Source organism: Leucoraja erinacea, chromosome 21 (assembly GCF_028641065.1).
Source record: "Leucoraja erinacea ecotype New England chromosome 21, Leri_hhj_1, whole genome shotgun sequence".
Lineage (NCBI taxonomy): Eukaryota > Metazoa > Chordata > Chondrichthyes > Rajiformes > Rajidae > Leucoraja > Leucoraja erinaceus.
The window spans coordinates 35,169,755-35,189,291 of NC_073397.1; the positions used below are offsets into that span (position 1 = coordinate 35,169,755).

The 19,537-nt window shown below is 45.3% G+C and overlaps 1 protein-coding gene across 5 annotated transcripts in view; it reads right to left on the reverse strand.

The window, feature by feature from the left end:
* Positions 1-3,126: 3,126 nt before the first annotated feature.
* myt1b (myelin transcription factor 1b) overlaps positions 3,127-19,537 on the reverse strand; it is an 84,914-nt gene continuing 68,503 nt past the window's right edge. For 4 of the 5 annotated variants that reach the window (XM_055652646.1, XM_055652645.1, XM_055652649.1 and 1 more), the window contains 5 exons: positions 14,742-14,963; positions 12,739-12,830; positions 9,629-9,732; positions 8,263-8,406; positions 3,127-4,407 (listed from right to left, as the gene is read on the reverse strand). In XM_055652646.1, the coding sequence (XP_055508621.1) occupies positions 4,264-4,407; positions 8,263-8,406; positions 9,629-9,732; positions 12,739-12,830; positions 14,742-14,963 (706 nt within the window). In that variant the 3' untranslated portion in view covers positions 3,127-4,263. The remainder of the gene's footprint in view (positions 4,408-8,262; positions 8,407-9,628; positions 9,733-12,738; positions 12,831-14,741; positions 14,964-19,537) is intronic. The other variant, XM_055652647.1, reaches the window with a different exon arrangement.

Consider the following 19,537-nt stretch of genomic DNA (forward strand, 5'->3'; position numbering starts at 1 on the left):
TTTGTGGAATTCCCTGCCACAGAGGGCAGTGGATTTGTGGAATTCCCTGCCACAGAGGGCAGTGGATTTGTGGAATTCCCCGCCACAGAGGGCAGTGGATTTGTGGAATTCCCCGCCACAGAGGGCAGTGGATTTGTGGAATTCCCTGCCACAGAGGGCAGTGGATTTGTGGAATTCCCAGCCACAGAGGGCAATGGATTTGTGGAATTCCCTGCCACAGAGGGCCATTTTTCTTTCATGCTCAATTTCTTTGAATTGTTGATACTGGGGGAGACATGAATGCAACAAACCATGTACAATATGGAATGAGATATTGCTGGATTAACCAAAATATTTCTCAAACTATTCTACTGAAAGAGTTTCCGAGCTCTGTGGAAGATAAAAAATATAATGCACGTCTGTATCTAAAATATGATTAATAAATATAAATCAAGATTTAAAGAATTTTTGGACTTTTTTTTGTTAACCAGCATCTGCAGTTCCTGGTGGTTCCATGTCCATTTTGACGTCAGTTAGAATAGGCTGTTTTGCTGATGGGTGAAATTTTATACAGCTGCAGAGTATTGTATTAGCAGTTGTGTGCTTGATGTTTAAGAAGGAACTGCAGATGCTGGAAAATCGAAGGTAGACAAAAGTGCTGGAGAAACTCAGCGGGTGCAGCAGCATCTATGGAGCGAAGGAAATAGGCAACGTTTCGGGACGAAACCCTTTGGGTTTCGACCCGAAACGTTACCTATTTCCTTTGGGTTTCATCCCGAAACGTTGCCTATTTCCTTTGGGATTCGTCCCAAAACATTGCCCCATAGATACTGCTGCACCCGCTGAGTTTCTCCAGCACTGTGTGTCTATCTGTGTGCTTAAGGACTTTCTACTGATGTTCCAGTAATGGTGCGCTCCACGGTGGTGCAGCGGTAGAGTCGCTGCCTCACAGCGCCAGGGACCCGAGTTACATCCTGACTACGGGCGCTGTCTGCGTGGAGTTTGCACGTTCTCCCCGTGACCGCGCGGGTTTTCTCCGGGTGGCTCCGGTTTCCTCCCACACTCCAAAAACGTACAGGTTTGTAGGTTAATTGGCTTCTGTAAAAATGATACATTGTCCCTAGCGTGTAGCATAGTGCTAGTGTATAGCATGATCGCCGGTCGGAACGGACCTGGTGGGCCGAAGGGCCTGTTTCCCCACTGTATCTCCAAAACTAAATGATGTGAATGTTAATTTCAAAAGGCTTGAACGATTTCAATTAATGCACGGAGATAAGTGTACAAACTGATTTAAATTACTAATAGACAATAGACAATAGGTGCAGGAGTAGGCCATTCGGCCCTTCGAGCCAGCACCGCCATTCAATGTGATCGTGGCTGATCATCCCCAATCAGTACCCCGTTCCTGCCTTCTCCCCATACCCTCTGACTCCGCTATCTTTAAGAGCCCTTTCTAGCTCTCTCAGTATCCATGCCTCCATCGCCCTCTGAGGCAGAGAAATCCACACTCACAACGCTCTGTGTGAAAAAGTGTTTCCTCATCTCCATTCTAAATGCCTTACCCCTTATTCTTAAGAGCACTTTCTAATCTGTGTTTGTTTGGTGAACGCTATGTTGAAGTAGCAGTGTGAATGAAGTTTCTGTATTGCAGACTCTACGAGCTTTTCATTGGTGAATTCGCAGCAATCGGTTCCAAGGTCAGGATTGAAAGCGAGTTTCTGCTGCTGTGAGGCAGCAGCTCTACCCGATGCACTGCCCTGCCGCCGATAGTTAATACCATGGAACACTATGATCATGTTCATACATTATTGGAGCAGAATTAGGCCATTCAGCCCATCGAGTCTACTCCGCCACTCAATCATGGCTGATCTGTCTTTCTCTATCAACCCTATTCTCCTGTCTTGTCCCCATAACTCCTGACACCTGGACTAAACAATTAATAACAGCATTAATGCTCCAACATTTTCCCCACCTCCAACGGGATCCCAACACTGGCCACATCTTCCCATTTCCTCCCCTTCCTGCTTTCCGCTGAGACCTCTCCCTCCGTAACTCCCTGGTCAATTCGTCCCTTCCCACCCAAACCACCCACTCCCCTGGTGCTTTCTCTTGCAATCGCAGGAAATGCTACACTTGTCGCTTTACCTCCCCCCTCGACTCAATCCAAGGACCCAATCAGTCTTTCCAGGTGAGGCAGAGGTTCACCTGCACCTCCTCCAACCTCATCTACTGCATCCACTGTTCCAGGTGTCAACTGCTCTACATCGGTGAGACCAAGCGCAGGCTCGGCGATCGTTTCGCCCAACACCTCCGCTCAGTTTGCGATAACCAACCTGATCTCCCGGTGGCTCAGCACTTCAACTCCCCCTCCCATTCCGAATCCGACCTTTCTGTCCTGGGCCTCCTCCATGGCCAGAATGAGGCCCAGCGCAAATTGTAGGAGCAGCACCTCATATTTCGCTTGGGAAGTTTACACCCCATCGGTATGAACATTGACTTCGCCAATTTCAGGCAGTCCTTGCTTTCTCCCTACTTCCCCTTCCCTTCCCATCTCTCCCCCAAGCCTGCTGTCTCCGCCTCTTCGTTTCCTTCCCCCCCCCCCACAGTCTGAAGAAGGGTCTCGACCCGAAACGTCGCCTATTCCTTCTCTCCATAGATGCTGCCTCACCCGCTGAGTGTCTCCAGCATATTTGCCTACCTACGGAGAAAAAGGATGGGTGATGTTTTGGGTCGGGACCCTTCTTCAGACTGAAAGGGGGGGGGGGGGGAGGGGGGCTGGAGGTGAGAGAAGACCAAGACTGATCAGAGTCTGCCACAATGACCTCAGGTGCCTTGTTGGTTCAGGGAAGGTGTGATCTCAAGAGAACCGAATGTGGGCGACTGTGGAACTGGCAGAGGGACTGGGGAGGGGGAAGTATCAGGTTGTAAGCAGCAGGCTCATCACAGTTTTGTTAGTTTTCTTTTATTTCATTATGTAGATGGAACAACAAGATGTAAGTATTTATACGAGTAAACAGTAATTTGTCTTTTAACATAGATACATACATTTGAATGCACAAACCACAACAAAAATTGCACTAAAACAGTGTTCGAACAGTGCGTACATCCGTAATTAATTACAATACCCAGCACTGTTCCGGAGTTCAGTTTTTGTTTTTTTTTTCTTCTGATTTACAAACATAACTTATAAATTACATATCTTTCAGTGAGGCAAGAATGCCACGAATGCCCTGATCCCAGGTCTGGCTTACCTGAGGCTTTTAAGAAATTCAAACACAGTTCAGAATCTGGAATGTGTTACTGTATATAGACGGCAGCTGGACCCCCAGTACATTGTACAGGAGTCTGTAGGTGCTCTTTCCGTTTGAAGAGTGAATGTCTCCTCCAAGGACTTTTCAAACACTTCCGCTGGAGAAATAATGAATTAGAACCACTACGCAATTCTATAAACCTGCAGATGCTGTAAAAAGGCTGTAAACGTCCCATATTAAAACTCCGTGACATTATTTGTCTTTTTTTGAAACTGTTCAGATAATTCAGAGGAAGGCTTCTAACTGCATCATTCTACAATACGTTTAAGTTCGCAGACTAGCTGTTCCCAAATTCAAAGTCACATAACAGACTCACAGACATACAAAATAAATATACGTCATTCACAGAAAAATGGCTCTTAAGTATTACAGTAAGGACTCTTTAAATTAATTTGCTTAAATATCAAATAAATAGTAGTTAATTCATAGTTTTGCTTTAGCAGTGGCAAATGTCTGAAAAATATTTTCGCAAAGGTAGGAAAAAATATTAATAAAATCAGAACATTTTCTGAAAAAATTATCAAAACATGTCAGTTATAAAATATTCTCACTCCACGTAAAAAGGGAATAAATCACATTAATAAAGTAATAAATAATACAATACAAAAATAACTTGACTTGTGTTAACTTCGTAAAACAACTTAAACCGGAACAGCGTGGAAAATATTACAGTCTCCACGCGCTCCAGAAACAAGTTTCTTTGTCAATTCAGTTTTATCTGGATTAAACACAAAGTTAAATAAATAGACAAACATTAAATACATAGGAAGAGTCGACATACAGAATAGGTTACATATTTGCTTTCCAGATTCAATTTTAACGTAATTTTAAAATTTACACAATAATGTTACGGACTGCTTGTTCTAAACAAGTGTAATTTCTATGCTCGTAATTGCTATAAATATTTCTAAACCAATATCAATCACAAATGTACTGTATTTACAGCTTACTTGAACCGTTCATATACAATGTTTTAGACCTGAATGCCCTTTACAGCTTGTTTAATGCTCTCCAGTAGTGCTTTGTTTTCTGGGTTCTGGTAGCATTCCATGTTGGTATACATATCTGTGAGGGTATTAACATAGGCGTCAAAATTCTGTTCGCTGATCGGTTCCTGCTAAACAATAACAGAGACAAAGACAAGGATTAGAACGTGAGTTGAGTCGAGTTGAGTTTATTGTCACGTCAATGTTTGAGTTTATTACCTCAAAGGTAGGAGGTAACATAGGCTAACGACTAACATAGGCAACTCATTCTCCTCCCCAGCTAGCCTCTGCTGTGGGGTTCCACAAGGTTCCATCCTTGGCCCCATTCTCTTCTCCCTGTATATGCTCCCCTTAGGCCAAGTCATTGAAAGGCACGGCATTTCCTTCCATTGCTACGCAGACGATACCCAACTCTATCTCCCCCTGAAGCCCAAAAACCAATCTAATCTGTTTAACCTTACCCGCTGCCTCGAGGATATAAAGTGTTGGATGGCCCAGAACTTCCTCCAACTAAACGAGAGTAAGTCTGAGGTCATCCTTCTCGGCCCCTCGGACTCAATCAAAATGATAGCAGGCAGCCTTGGAAGCCTTACCCCACTACTCAAACCTCACGTCAAAAACCTTGGCGTGATATTTGACTCAGCACTGAAATTTGACAAACAAGTCAATGCCGTGGTAAAAGCTAGCTTCTTTCAGCTTCGGACGATAGCTAAAATAAAACAATTCCTCCAGTTTGATGACCTGGAAAAGATCATCCACACATTCATCTCCTCCCGCCTCGATTACTGCAACTCCCTTTACACTGGCATCAGCCAATCTTCCCTGTCCCGCCTGCAACTGGTCCAAAACGCCGCAGCGAGACTCCTGACGGGCACCCGAAAAAGGGACCACATCACCCCGATCCTGGCCTCTCTCCACTGGCTCCCTGTGCGGTTCCGTATAAACTTCAAGATCCTCCTCCATGTCTACAAAGCCCTCAATGGGCTTGCCCCCACATAAAAAGTCTTCTCACCCACCACTCCACCTCCAGGCCCCTCAGATCGGCCGACTTGGGGTTGCTGAATATCCAACGGTCTAGGCATAAGCTCAGGGGCGACCGCACCTTTGCGGTTGCAGCCCCTAGACTGTGGAACAGCATCCCCCTTCCCATCAGAACTGCCCCCTCCATCGACTCATTTAAGTCAAGACTAAAGACTTATCTATACTCCCAAGCCTTGACATCCTGACGTCCTCTGAGTGAGGGCCACATGTATATATGTATGTAGTCGGTTTGGTTGTGTATTCTTATAACAAATGTAAAGCACTTTGGCCAACGAGAGTTGTTTTTTAAATGTGCTATATAAATAAATGTGACTTGACTTGACGTGTACCGAGGTACAGTGAAAAGTATTTGTTGCTTTCAGCAGGGAGGTTCTACTGCAGTTGTACAGGGTCTTGGTGAGACCACACCTGGACTATTGCGTACAGTTTTGGTCTCCTAATCTGAGGAAAGACATTCTTGTCGTAGAGGGAGTACAGAGAAGGTTCACCAGACTGATTCCTGGGATGTCAGGATTTTCATATGAAGAAAGACTGGATAGACTTGGCTTGTACTCGCTAGAATTTAGAAGATTGAGGGGGGATCTTATAGAAACTTACAAAATTCTTAAGGGGTTGGACAGGCTAGATGCAGGAAGATTGTTCCCGATGTTGGGGAAGTCCAGAACAAGGGGCCACACAGTTTAAGGATAAGGGGGAAATCTTTTAGGACCGAGATGAGAAAAACATTTTTCGCACAGAGAGTGGTGAATCTCTGGAATTCTCTGCCACAGAAGGTAGTTGAGGCCACAGTTCATTGGCTATATTTAAGAGGGAATTAGATGTGGCCCTTGTGGCTAAAGGGATCAGGGAGTATGGAGAGAAGGCAGGGATGGGATACCGAGTTGGATGATCAGCCATGATCACATTGAATGGCGGTGCAGGCTCGAAGGGCCGAATGGCCTCTACTCCTGCGCCTATTTTCTATGTTTCTAAGTGACTTTAAGATCATTATATGTCGTAAAGCGTATGTTTCTTGAAGGAATGGAGTCGTCTACTCATAGAATTGAGTCACTGCCTATTTCACTTGCTGCTAAAATGCATTAGTCCATGCAATATTGAACAAAATATAAAACATGAATTTGTAAGGATAGAGGATTGATATTTAGCTCGTTAAGGTCGTTACTGCTGAATTTTCAATGAGGTTTCCTTTACGGTTAATTTGTTTTCATATGAAAGTTCAGCTAATAAACTTCGAGCATGTCAGTCCCAGTTAAAACAAGCTAAATAATTAAAGTGGATTAAAAGCCTGTATCGTGAAAAATAATCATACTTGGCATTAAAAACTCCATCAGGAAGAAGGGTCGGTAGTCTGAAGGACCTGTCTCCATCTATTCCTCACGCTGCCTCGGCAAGGACCAGTCGCACCTTATCCTGCATCTATACACTGTGGACAGCTCGATCATGTATTGTCTTTCCGCTGACTGGTTAGCGCGCAACAAAAAAGCTTTCCACTGTACTTTGGTACACGTGACAATGAACTAAACTGAACTAAGGTAACTTATTTGATCGAGCAAACTTAAATATGAAATTATTGTGGAGTAATTGTGTGCAGTTTTACTCCCCTAATTTGAGGAAGTACATTCTTGCTATTGAGGGAGTACAGCGTAGGTTTACAAGGTTAATTCCCGGGATGGAGGGACTGTCATATGCTGAGAGAATGGAGAGGCTGGGCTTGTACACTCTGGAGTTTAAAAGAATGAGAGGGGATCTTATTGAAACATATAAAATTATTAAAGGTTTGGACACGAGGCAGGAAACATGTTCCCGATATTGGGGGAGTCCAGAACCAGGGGCCACAGTTTAAGAATAAGAGGTAAGCCATTTAGATGAGGAAAACATTTTTCACCCAGAGAGTTGTGAATCTGTGGAATTCTCTGCCACAGGCTGTGGAGGGCAATTCTCTGGATGCTTTCAAGAGAGAGCTAGATAGGGCTCTTAAAGATAGCGGAGTCAGTGGATATGGGGAGAAGGCAGGAACGGGGTACTGATTGGGGATGATCACAGTGAATAGCGGTGCTGGTTCGAAGGGCCGAAATGGCCTAGTCCTGCACCTATTGTCTATTGTCTCAATATTACAATCTTATCTCATCTGCCTCTTCCGCCGTCAGAAGTGGAATTTATTTTATGGGCCATGAGATAAAGAAGCAGGAACGAAACACGTGATGAGGATGTTGCCAAGATTTGAGGGCTTGAGCTTTTTGGGAGAGACTGGGCAGGCTAGGACTTTATTCCTTGGAGCACAGGAAGATGAGGGGTGATCTTATAGTGGTATATAAAATCATGAGGGGAGTAGATGAGCAGATGCACTAGTCTTTTTCTCAGTGTTGGGGAATCAAGAACCAGAGGTCGTAACTTTAAAGTGGGAGGGACAAGATTTCATAGGAACCTGTGGGGCAACTTTTTCACACAGAGGGTGGTGGGTATTTGGAACATGCTGCCAGAGGAGGTCGTTGAGGCAGATCCTGTAACAACATTTAACATACTTTCGGACAGGTACATGGATAGTAAAGGTTTAGAGGTGGGACAAGTGCAGGTGGGGCAATAGACAATAGACAATAGGTGCTGGAGTAGGCCATACTCTATTGGCCAGATGGCCTAATTCTACTCCGATGACTTGTGAATAATGTTTCCTTACGAAATATTGACTGCACTCATGAGTGGCTACAAGGTGTGCAGGAGAGAACTGCAGATGCTGGTTTAAATCGAAGATAGAAACAAAATGCTGGAGTAACTCAGTGGGACAGGCGGCATCTGTGGAGGGAAGGAATGGGTCTGAAGAAGGGTCTCGACCCGAAAATTGGGATTAGGAGGCAGAGATCAGCCATGATTGAATGGCGGGATAGACCCGATGGGCCGAACGGCCTAATTCTACTCCTCCAACTTGTGAACCTGTGAAGATGGCTTACCATTTGAGGCAGTTTGATGTCAGCAAGGCTGCGAATCAGGGCTTGACTCAACCCTGCCAGCTCTTTAAATAAGGCTTCATTCTGCTCTTCAATCACTTTATTCTCATCTTCGATAGTCTTCAAGTTTTTTTCCATGCTGGAAATCTGAACAAAGTTACTGACGGTTAATCCATTGATTCAGTAATACGACTCTTCCTCTAATCTGATGAATTAATACATGCAATCACACATCCGTAATCCTCCCCCTTCCTGAGCGCATTATATCAAAGAATATGTGAAAGTTACAAGTACTATAGACTAGGACCAGTCTGTTGAGTAGTCAGAGGATAAGATGCATGACAAAACTTAAGGGGCTGTCTCCCACTGTACAAGCTAATTCAAGAGTTCTCCCGAGTTTCCCCTGATTCGAACTCGGAGAATTACGGTAATGGCTGCTCCTGGGTACTCGGGGCTCTCGTGGACATTTTTCAACATGTTGAAAAATCTTCACTCTCTGTGGAAAAAAACAGACCCTTTAAACTTTGCCCCTTTCACCTTAAAGCTGCGCCCTCTAGTCTTTGACATTTCCACCCTGGGGAAAGAAGGTTCTGACTGTCTACCCTATCTCTGCCTCTCATAATTGTATACACTTCTCCCCGCAACCTCTGGCGTTCCAGCGGAAACACTAATAAAAGAGAGACAGTTGTAACTGGCACATCTCAGTGTGAAGCTTTGATCAGGAACTGGGGTGTATGTTTTTATCACCTCGCTCACATAGGTTCCAAACCAGCTATTCAGACAAATGCTGCCTGAAATGGTGCTTTGTGATGGGAATCTGGGAAGACATGGCTCAGTTCCAGGGATGTGAATTCATACCAAAGAAATGAAGGCTGTTTGCGTGGGCGTGTCACTTCAAGAGGCCAATGATGGTTGTTTGCGGAGAGCTCATACAGTTTGCAACCTTCACCTGGTCCACCTTGTTTCGACTGATGCAATCAACTAACGTGCACCAACAGAACTTCTTCTTCTTGTATATGGCGTGCACAGCCTACAGTTGTAGGACAACTTGTTCTATTTGGTCTTATTTGACCGTGCAAGCCGGGTTGATTGCATTCGTCAAAACAGGGTGGACCACGTGAAGGTTGCAATCTCCCACCCCGCACCAACAGATGATCAAATAGAACAAGTTGGCTTACAGCTTTAGGCTGTGCACGGCATAGGCAAGAAGAAGATACAGTTAGGGAGAGGATGTGTAATCCCCACACACGCACGCACACATACGTCAGAGCCCGTGGTCGGGATCGAACCCTGATCCCTGTTGCCGTGAGGTAGTAGCACGGACCGCTCTGTCACCATGCTGCCTGCCACTGCCCCCGTAGATTCCTACCTGCGATTGCAACTTCACCATGTTGGATTCCATCTCTGTGTTGGACTCATTTAGTTCACTGATCTCTTTGTCAAGTTGCTTAATCTCTTCATCATTTTCTATCGCTGTTGAAGAAACAAAAGTGTGTTTGAGGAAGCCTAGAAAATACGACATTCCATCTTCGATAGTTCATCAGGGAAGGGCCTGTCCCATTTACCCAATTTTTTTCGGCTACTTTTCGGCGACCCGTCATAGTCGCAGCAGGTCTCCGAAAATTTTCAACATGTTTAAAATCTAGCGGTGACCAGAAAAAGGTACGACTCTTTGGGCGACTACTTATGACCATCCAGGCGTCACCCCGTGACATGTCGACATGTGACGCCTGTACGGTCGTGAGTAGTCGCCCAAAGAGTCGGACCTTTTTCTGGTCGCCGCTGGATTTTAAACATGTTGAAAATTTTCGGAGACCTGCTGCGACTATGACGGGTGCCGGCAAGTCGCCGAAAAAATCGCGTAAGTGGGACAGGCCCTTAAAGTATGTTTTAAGGGACTTACACAAATGCATTAAGTACTTTGTTGAGACCACGTGCAGGCTTGGCGATCGCTTCGCCCAACACCTCCGCACAGTTCACATTAACCAACCTGATCTCCCGGTGGCTCAACACTTCAACTCCCCCTCCCATTCCCAATCCGACCTTTCTGGCCTGGGCCTCCTCCATGGCCAGAGTGAGTCCCACCACAAATTGGAGGAGCAGCGCCTCATATTTTGCTTGGGTAGTTTACACCCCAGCGGTATGAACATTGACTTCTCCAATTTCAGGTAGTCCTTGCTTTCTCCCTCCTTCCCCTCCCCTTCCCAGCTCCCCCACAGCCCAATGTCATCATCTCTTCCTTTCTTCTTCCCAACCCCCCCACCCCCACATCAGTCTGAAGAAGGGTCCCGACCTAAAAAATATCACTTGTCCATTTTCTCAAGAGATTCGTACAGCATGAAAACCGGCCCTGCGGCCCAACATGCCCCTGCCGACCAAGATGCCCCATCCACATTAGTCCACCTGCCCGCGTTTGGCACAGATCCCTCTGAACCGTTCCTATCCATGTACCTGTCCAAATGTCTTTTAAATGTTGTTATGGTACCTGCCTTAAGATTTAAATTTCGACAGTCACATCAAATCAGTAACAAAATCGGCCTACTATCACCTCAAAAACATAGCAAGATTAAGAGGACTCATGTCATTTCAAGACTTAGAAAAACTTGTACATGCCTTTATTAATAGCAGGCTAGATTATTGTAACGGTCTCCTTGCAGGTCTTCCTAAAAAAACTGTCAGGCAGCTACAGCTTGTTCAGAACGCTGTTGCTAGAGTTCTAACAAAGACCAAAAAATTTGAACACATTACACCAATTCTTAAATCCTTACATTGGCTCCCTGTATGTCAGAGAATTGATTTTAAAATCCTGCTGCTCACCTATAAATCACTACATGGTTTAGGACCAAAGTATATCACTGACATGCTTCCACTATATAAGCCTTCTAGACCGCTAAGATCTTCTGAAACCAATCTGTTAGTGATTCCCAGAGTAAATACAAAACATGGGAAAGCAGGATTTAGTTACTATGCAACAAATAGCTGGAATAAACTTCCTGAAGATTTAAGACTTGCCTCAACTTTGACCACTTTTAAAACAAGACTGAAAACTTTTATGTTTACTTTAGCTTTCAGCTAAATCTTAACTACATTGCACTTTTAACTTTTGCACTTTTTATAATGCATTTTTAATTTTGCTTTTCTTTTCTTTTAGTTCTATTTTATTTCATTTTATTATTTCATTTTATTGTATGACATGTTTTTATGTGAAGCACTTTGAGTCTGCCTCGTGTATGAAATGTGCTATATAAATAAAGTTGCCTTGCCTTGCCTTGCCTTGCCTCAACTACCTCCCCTGGCAAGACACAGCCCTGGAGTCACTCAGCGGGTCAGTCAGCATCTCTGGAGAACATGGATAGGCAACGTTTCGGGTCAGGACCCTTCTCCAGACCATTGGGTCTTGATCAAAACTCCACCTATCCATGTTCTCCAGAGAAGCTGCCTGACCCACCTTGTCCTTTCCTTAGTAACCTAGCATCTGCATCTCCTTGTCTCTTCCTCCTCTGGCAACTTGTTCCGTACACCCACCATCCTCTGTGTGAAAAAGTCACCCCTCAGATTCCTATTAAATCTTTCCCCTCTCATTAGAGAGTTAGACATAGCTCTTAGGGCTAACGGAATCAAGGGGTATGGGGCGAAAGCAGGAATGGGGTACTGATTCTGGATGACCAGCCATGATCATATTGAATGGCGGTGCTGGCTCGAAGGACCGAATGGTCCACTCCTGCACCTATTTTCTACGTTTCCCTGTTTCATCTTAAGTTATAGACAAAAGACAATAGGTGCAGGTGGCTGATCATGGCTGATCATCCCCAATCAGTACCCCGTTCCTGCCTTCTCCCCATATCTCCTGACTCCGCTATTTTTAAGAGCCCTATCTAGCTCTCTCTTGAAAGCATCCAGAGAACTGGCCTCCACCGCCCTCTGAGGCAGAGAATTCCACAGACTCACAACTCTCTGTGAGAAAAATTGTTTCCTCGTCTCCGTTCTAAATGGCTTACCCCTTATTCTTAAACTGTGGCCCCTGGTTTTGGACTCCCCCAACATCAGGAACATGTTTCCTGCCTCTAGCGTGTCCAACCCCTTAACAATCTTATATGTTTCAATAAGATTTCCTCTCATCCTTCTAAAATCCAGAGTGTACAAGCCCAGCTGCTCCATACTCTCAGCATATGACAGTCCCACCTTCCCAGGAATTAGCCTTGTAAACCTACTCTGCACTCCCTCAATAGCAAGAATGTCCTTCCTCAAATTAAGGGACCAAAACTACACACAATACTCCAGGTGTGGTCTCACACGGGGCCCTGTACAACTGCAGAAGGATCTCTTTGCTCCTATACTCGATTCCTCTTGTTATAAAAGTTGCATTTCAGGCATTTTCAATGACACTATAGGGCAGTAGCCAAGTATGCGGTATTTACAAGGTTTCCAATCACAGCGGCAGATTGCGTTAGGTGCTAATTCTCATCGTACGTATCTTACCGTCACTTGCTCTGAATTTTGTCGTAAGTAGATCTTCCCCTGAGAATTTTGCTTTCTTCATGGCCAAAGTTGCTCTTGGACAACCAGAAAGACTGGAGAGAGGAAACCAAAGCACAAGAGAGAACAAGCCCATTGAGTGAGTTTCATCAAACTGCTATCATGTTGTCGACAGATTTATCAAAAAACAGGAATGAAAATAAAATGAGGTGAACACAAGTTTCAGCGTCTGATAAACGTTTAGTCATCCATAAAGGTTCATGGAGGCTGGGAGACCCTTTCATCAGATTCACACCCGAGGAGCTGTTGTCTGTCCATTCCCTCCACAGATGCCGCCTGACCCGCTGAGTTCTTCCGTCATTTGTGTTTGGCTGAAATTCTAACATCTGCAGTCTCTTTGATTTGAATTGAATACTTTATTGCCCCATGTGACAAGTCACATTGAAATTCTTTGCAGGGTAAATGCAAATAGTCAGCCATAAACGGGACTGACAAAATTGCCCACACCGGCCAACATGTCCCCAACTACACTAGTCCCACCTGCCCGCGTTTGGTCCATATCCCCCCAAACCTGCCGTATCCATGTACCCCTTGCCCCAGTTCCCCCTTGGTACTTCCCCCCCCCCCCCCCCCCCCCCCCCATTCCCCATTCCACCCCACGCCGGGCAATTTTGTCCCTTGTGTCTCCATAAATGCCTAACACTTTTTAATCCAAATTATTTGATCATTCATTTCCGCATTTGAATCCAAACTTAGTAAATTAAACTGTTTGATTAAATGTGCTCAGGAGTAGGCCATTCGGCCCTTCGAGCCAGCACCACCATTCAATGTGATCATGGCTGATCATCCACAATCAATACCTCGTGCCTGCCATCTCCCCATATCCCCGGACTCCGCTATTTTTAAGAGCCCTATCCAGCTCTCTCTTGAAAGCATCTAGAGAACCGGCCTCCACCGCCCTCTGAGGCAGAGAATTCCACAGACTCACCACTCTCTGTGAGAAAAAGTGTTTCCTCGTCTCCGTTCTAAATGGCTTAGTCCTTATTCTTAAACTGTGGCCCCTGGTTCTAGACTTCCCCAACATCGGGAACATGTTTCCTGCCTCTAGCGTGTCCAAGCACTTAACGATCTTATATGTTTCAATGAGATCTCCTCTCATCCTTCTAAACTCCAGAGTGCACAAGCCCAGCTGCTCCATTCTCTTAGCATATAACAGTCCTGCCATCCCGGAAATTAACCTTGTAAACCATGTAAAACCTTGTAAACTCCCTCAATAGCAAGAATGTCCTTCCTCAAATCAGGGGACCAAAACTGCACACAATACTCCAGGTGTGGTCTCACTAGGGCTCTGTACAACTGCAGAAGGACCTCTTTTGCTCCTATATTCGATTCCTCTTGTTATAAAGGCCAACATGCCATTCACTTTCACTCAGTGGGCTGAAGGGGTGGAAGATTGCAACCTTCACGTGGTCCGCCCTGTTTCGACTAATGCAATCAACTAGACGTGCACAAACAGAAGATCAAATAGAACAAGTTGTCCTACAACTTTAAGCTGTGCATGCCACACGAAAGAAGAAGAAGTGGGCTGAAGGGACTCTGAACCCTCTCCAAGACAGACAGACGTGAAGCTCACCGTTTAACCTGTTTTTACAAAATGTTAAATGGTCAGCTCGACATAGATGACCAAACCTACACCAAACCCAAACCAATTCGCAGACGAGGGCATTCGATCCACTTTGAGATCCCAGCTACCAAGACAGATGTGTACAGCAATTCGTTCTACCCCCGCACAATTAAAGCATGGAATAATCTTCACCCTACCATAGTTACCCAACTAGACGCAACTAAATTTAAAGTAGCTCTTTCTTCCCAAAACCCTTTCTGGCTTAAGTCCTCCCTCCACCACCTCCAGTTTAAATTCCAGTTGGAATATTTTGGAGGACCAAGAAACCAAGGGCCTGTTTCCGTGCTGTTTCTTTCAGTCAATGTAGGGCAGTGTTGTCTACCTTCTATGTGTAAGGAAGCTGCCATTGGCATGTCCTGAGCCATCGCAGCCCGGAGTTGGGCACGCCGGCCCGTCTCCCTTCACGGGCTTCCAGGTAAAGGGCGAGCCGTTGTGGAATCCTTCCTTTTGGCGACGGGCGGCCAGCGGGCATCCGGACGCACTGCGATGCGACGCGTACTTGCCACTGACGTGGCCCAGTCCGTCGCACCCAGGGACGGGGCACCTGAAGAGAAAACAAGACACTTGATACCACTGGCTACTTGCTCCCATTACACACGGCATAGGAATGGCAGGCAGGAACGGACTCACAAAACTCAAAAAGCATGTTGCAGACACAAGCAAAACAAAGGGTGCGCAAATGTAAACAAAAAGGTCTGAGGAGAGAAGAAAAGACACAAAGTGCTGGAGTAACTCAGCGGGTCAGGCGGCGCCTCAGGAGAACGCGGATAGGTGACGTTTGAGTCAGGTTTAAAAAAGGAACCCGATCCGAAACATCATCTATCAACGTAGAAACTAGGAACTGCAGATGCTGGTTAATACAGAAAAGGACCCAAAGTTCTGGAGTAACTCCGCCGGTCTGGCAGCATCCCTGGAGAACATGGATAGGTGATACGCAAGAGGACACAAAGTGCTGGAGTAACTCGGTGGGATGGCTGATGAAGTTTAGTTTTCTAGTTCAGTTAACTGTATCATTGTCATGTGTACCGAGGTACAGTGAAAAACCTTTTTGTGAGGTTGAAAGTTCGCTTAAAGATAGTTCACAGTTCTCCAAAGAGGTAGATGGAAGGTTAGGACTGCACTATAGCTGATGATAGGATGGTTCAGTTGCCTAATAACAGCTGAGGAAAAATACTGTCCCAGGCTGTGTGGAGGTTTGTGTTTGCCTCTTGCCTGATGAGAGAGGGGAGAAGAGGGAATGATCGGCGTAAGACTACGATATATGTACAAAAACACGAAAGCATCAGACTCGACCCGAAATGTCACCTCTCCATGTTCTCCAGAGATGCTGCCAGAAGGGCCTGTCCCACTTACGCGATGTTTTTCAGCGACTGCCGGCACCCGTCAAAGTCGCAGCAGGTGGCGGAAAGTTTGCAACGTGTTGAAAATCCAGCGGCGGCCAGAAAAAGGTACGATTCTTTGGGCAACTACTCACGGCCGTACAGGCGGCTCACGCTGCCTGAGTAAACCAGCATCTGCAGTTCCTTGTGTTCGACTCTAAATCCAGTTAGTTCACAGTGTATCCCTAGTGGAGCCATGTTTCAATGTTAACCAAACACCTCATTTCCCCACTGCTCAACTGCAATGTGTATGTTGATAGATTTCACCCATTAGAAATACTATCAACAGGAGACAGGATATTATTTCTAATAAAAGGTAAGAAAGAGGAACATGGTCCTTTAGTTTAGTTTAGAGATTCGGAGCAGGAAACAGGCCCTTCGGCCCACCGAGTCCATACCGACCCCATACACTACCATTAACCCACACACTAGGGCCAATTTACGATTTTTACCAAAGCCAATGAACCTACAAACCTGCACGTCTTTGGAGTGTGGGAGGAAACCGGAACACCCGGAGAAATCCCACTTGGTTACAGGGAGAACTCCGTACAAACTCCACCCACAGACAGCATCCATAGTCAGGATTGAACCCGGGTCTCTGGCGCTGTGCCATCTCGTTTGGGAATTGCTCTGCCCAGGACAAGAAGGCTCTGCAGAGAGTAGTGCGTTCGGTCTAACGTACTATGGGAACTTCACTTGCCCCCCTGCAGGAACTATACATCAGGAGGTGCATCTCCAGAGCCAACAATATCATGAGAGACCCCTTGCACGCCTGCAATGGACTGTTCCAGCTGCTACGGTCAGGCAAACGCCTCCGTTGCCATGCGGTGAGAACGGAGAGGTTGAGAAGGAGTTTCTTCCCAGAGGCAATTCGGTCTGTAAACGCCGATCTCACCAGGGACTAACTCTACTGAACGTTTTTCCTTCCATTATTTATTATGTAAAAGAATATGTGTGTTATGATTGTGTTTATAGTTTGTTTGGCTGTTTGTTTGTTTGTCTTTTGCACAAAGGTCCGCGAGCATTGCCACTTTCATTTCACTGCACATCTCGTATGTGTATGTGACAAATAAACTTGACTTGACTTGACTTGACTGTGGGGCAGCAACACTTAAGCTATTCATTCCATTTTTCTGACAATAAGTAGAAATGTAATTTAAGTTTCAGTCATCAATTAGTTTTATTTTCTTTGCTAAATACATCTTTGTGTTTAGAATGCTCTGTCCTTTGAATGGGATGTGTGATGTATGTGTACAATCATACAATCTTAGTGACAATCTAAATCAGCCGATATTTTTTACTTTGACACAGTGGCAAATTCTTTTGGCCCGCTTCATAAAAAGTGTTCAGCTTTTAAATGAAACAGTCAGCGTCCCGACCAAATGCAGTTTTTAAAACTTAAATATGGACAGGTTTCATTTCCACAGCTTAAGTTTGTGTAAATTTTTGTGTAAATTTTTATTTTGTATTGTGTGTTTTTTTTTCCATTGTACCGCTGCTGGCTAATTCATTTCACTTGCACTTTAAATGGGATTAGCTTAGTTTGTTTGTTTGTCTGAAGAAGGGTCTCGACCCGAAACGCCGCCTATTTCCTTCGCTCCATAGATGCTGCCTCACCCGCTGAGTTTCTCCAGCATTTTTGTCTACCCTCGATTTCCCAGCATCTGCAGTTCCTTCTTAAACAGCTTAGTTTTGTTTGTTTAGTTTATTGTCACGTGCACCAAGGTACAGCGAAAATCTTTTTTGTTGCGTGCTATCCAGTCAGTGGAAAGACTGTACATGATTACCATCTCGTGTAGATGGGGCATCATGGTGGGCATTGAGGTGTCGGGCCGAAGGGCCTGTTTCTGTGCTGTGTGTCTCACTACATCTCTGTGTCAAATTCTTTCGAGCATCTTTAAAACAAAATATGTTCCGCGTTTAGCTCTGTTTTTAAATGAAGCAGTTGGTGCTTCCACCAAATGCAAGTTTTTTTGACAAAAACAGCGATAATATTCATCTTCACAGCTTGGGTGATAAATTAACAAGGAAGATCATATGCTCTTTCTAAAACTCACTGGATTCCATTCCATTGATTTAATGGGTAATAACCGCTCGATATTTTAACGCTCATTTTAAATGTATCAATTTAGTGTGGTGATTAACCTGAGAAATATATAAAGGTCCGCCTCGTTATACTATAATCTGAATAACGTGCGGTTGATAATGAAACTTTCAAAGTTTGGACATGATCGGTGCAGTGTCTGAGTTGCTGTCTCACACGTCAGAAACCCGGGTTCCATCCTGACCTCGGGTGAAATCAGAGCACCTGGAGAAAACCCACGCAGTCACAGGCAGAACATACAAACTCCGTCCAGGCGGCACCTGAGGTCAGGATCGAACTCAGGTCTCTGGCGTTCCCAGGCAGCAACTCTACCCTCTGCACCACTGCACCACTAAAGTGTCAGGTCCTCGGTTGCCACCAAGATGATGATGGTCCTGGGTGATGTAATCTGGGTAGGAAAGCTGTTGAACGCCAACAAGAGGTGATTTCACTTCTTAGGGATGGACAATGCGGGGATTTCTGTGGCATGCATGGAAGAGTCAGGATTAAATTACGTCCATGCACTGTTGCATGTGGAGATCGTCGCATTATCTGCGGGATTGAGATGGGAAAGGACACCGTGTACTGCACCAGTAAACAATCAATGTACAATCAACCTCATAACGAGCATATGTTCATGGAGGGGGGGGGGGGGTTATTAACGAGGCTAGCTGAGATAGTTGGGCCCAGGTTGCCCATACACTGGCCTGATAAGGCCCAGTGGAGATGTCCCATGACTTAGATCATTGGCTGTGCAATAACTACAAACACTTCCCTTTCTGCAAAGCGTAACTCCAAACTGATGCATTTATTTAAGAAGGGCCTGCACAGTGACGCCGGAGACCCAGATTCGATCCTGACCCTGGGTGCTGCCTGTGTGGAGTTTGCATGTTCCCCATGTCTACTCCAGGTGCTCCTGTTCCCCCCCCCCCACAACACGGAGACTTGCGGGTTCGTAGATTAATTGGCCCCTCTGTGAATTGCCTCCAGTGTGTGTGTGGAGTAGGGCAACATAGAACTAGTGTGAACTAGATGGTCAGCATGGACTCAGTGGGCTGAAGGACCGTCCCCACCATCGAGGGGATCTATCGCAGTCGCTGCCTCAAAAAGGCTGGCCAGCACCATCATAGACCCACACCATCCTGGCCACACACTCATCTCTCCGCTGCCATCGGGAAGAAGGTGCAGGAGCCTGAAATCTGGTACATCCAGGTTCAGGAATAGCTGCTTCCCCACAGCCATCAGGCTATTAAACTCGACAACAAACAAACTCTGAACAATAACTGTCTATTATTATTACTTTATCTGTTTATATATCTACATTACTATATCTGTTTATTTATTGTGTATATACATATATATATATATGGTCTATAGTCTATAGACACACTGAACTTTTATCTCCTGTTCTGTATTATGTGTCCCTATTCTGTTGTGCTGCAGCAAGCAAGAATTTCATTGTCCTATCTGGGACACATGACAATAAAACTCTCTTGACTATTGAAGTCATAAGTCACAGTGAACTCAATTAAAGTAATGTTTCAGAAGGAACTGCAGATGCTGGAAAATCGAAGGTAGATAAAAAATGCTGGAGAAACTCAGCGGGTGCAGCAGCATCTATGGAGCGAAGGAAATAGGCAACGTTTCGGGCCGAAA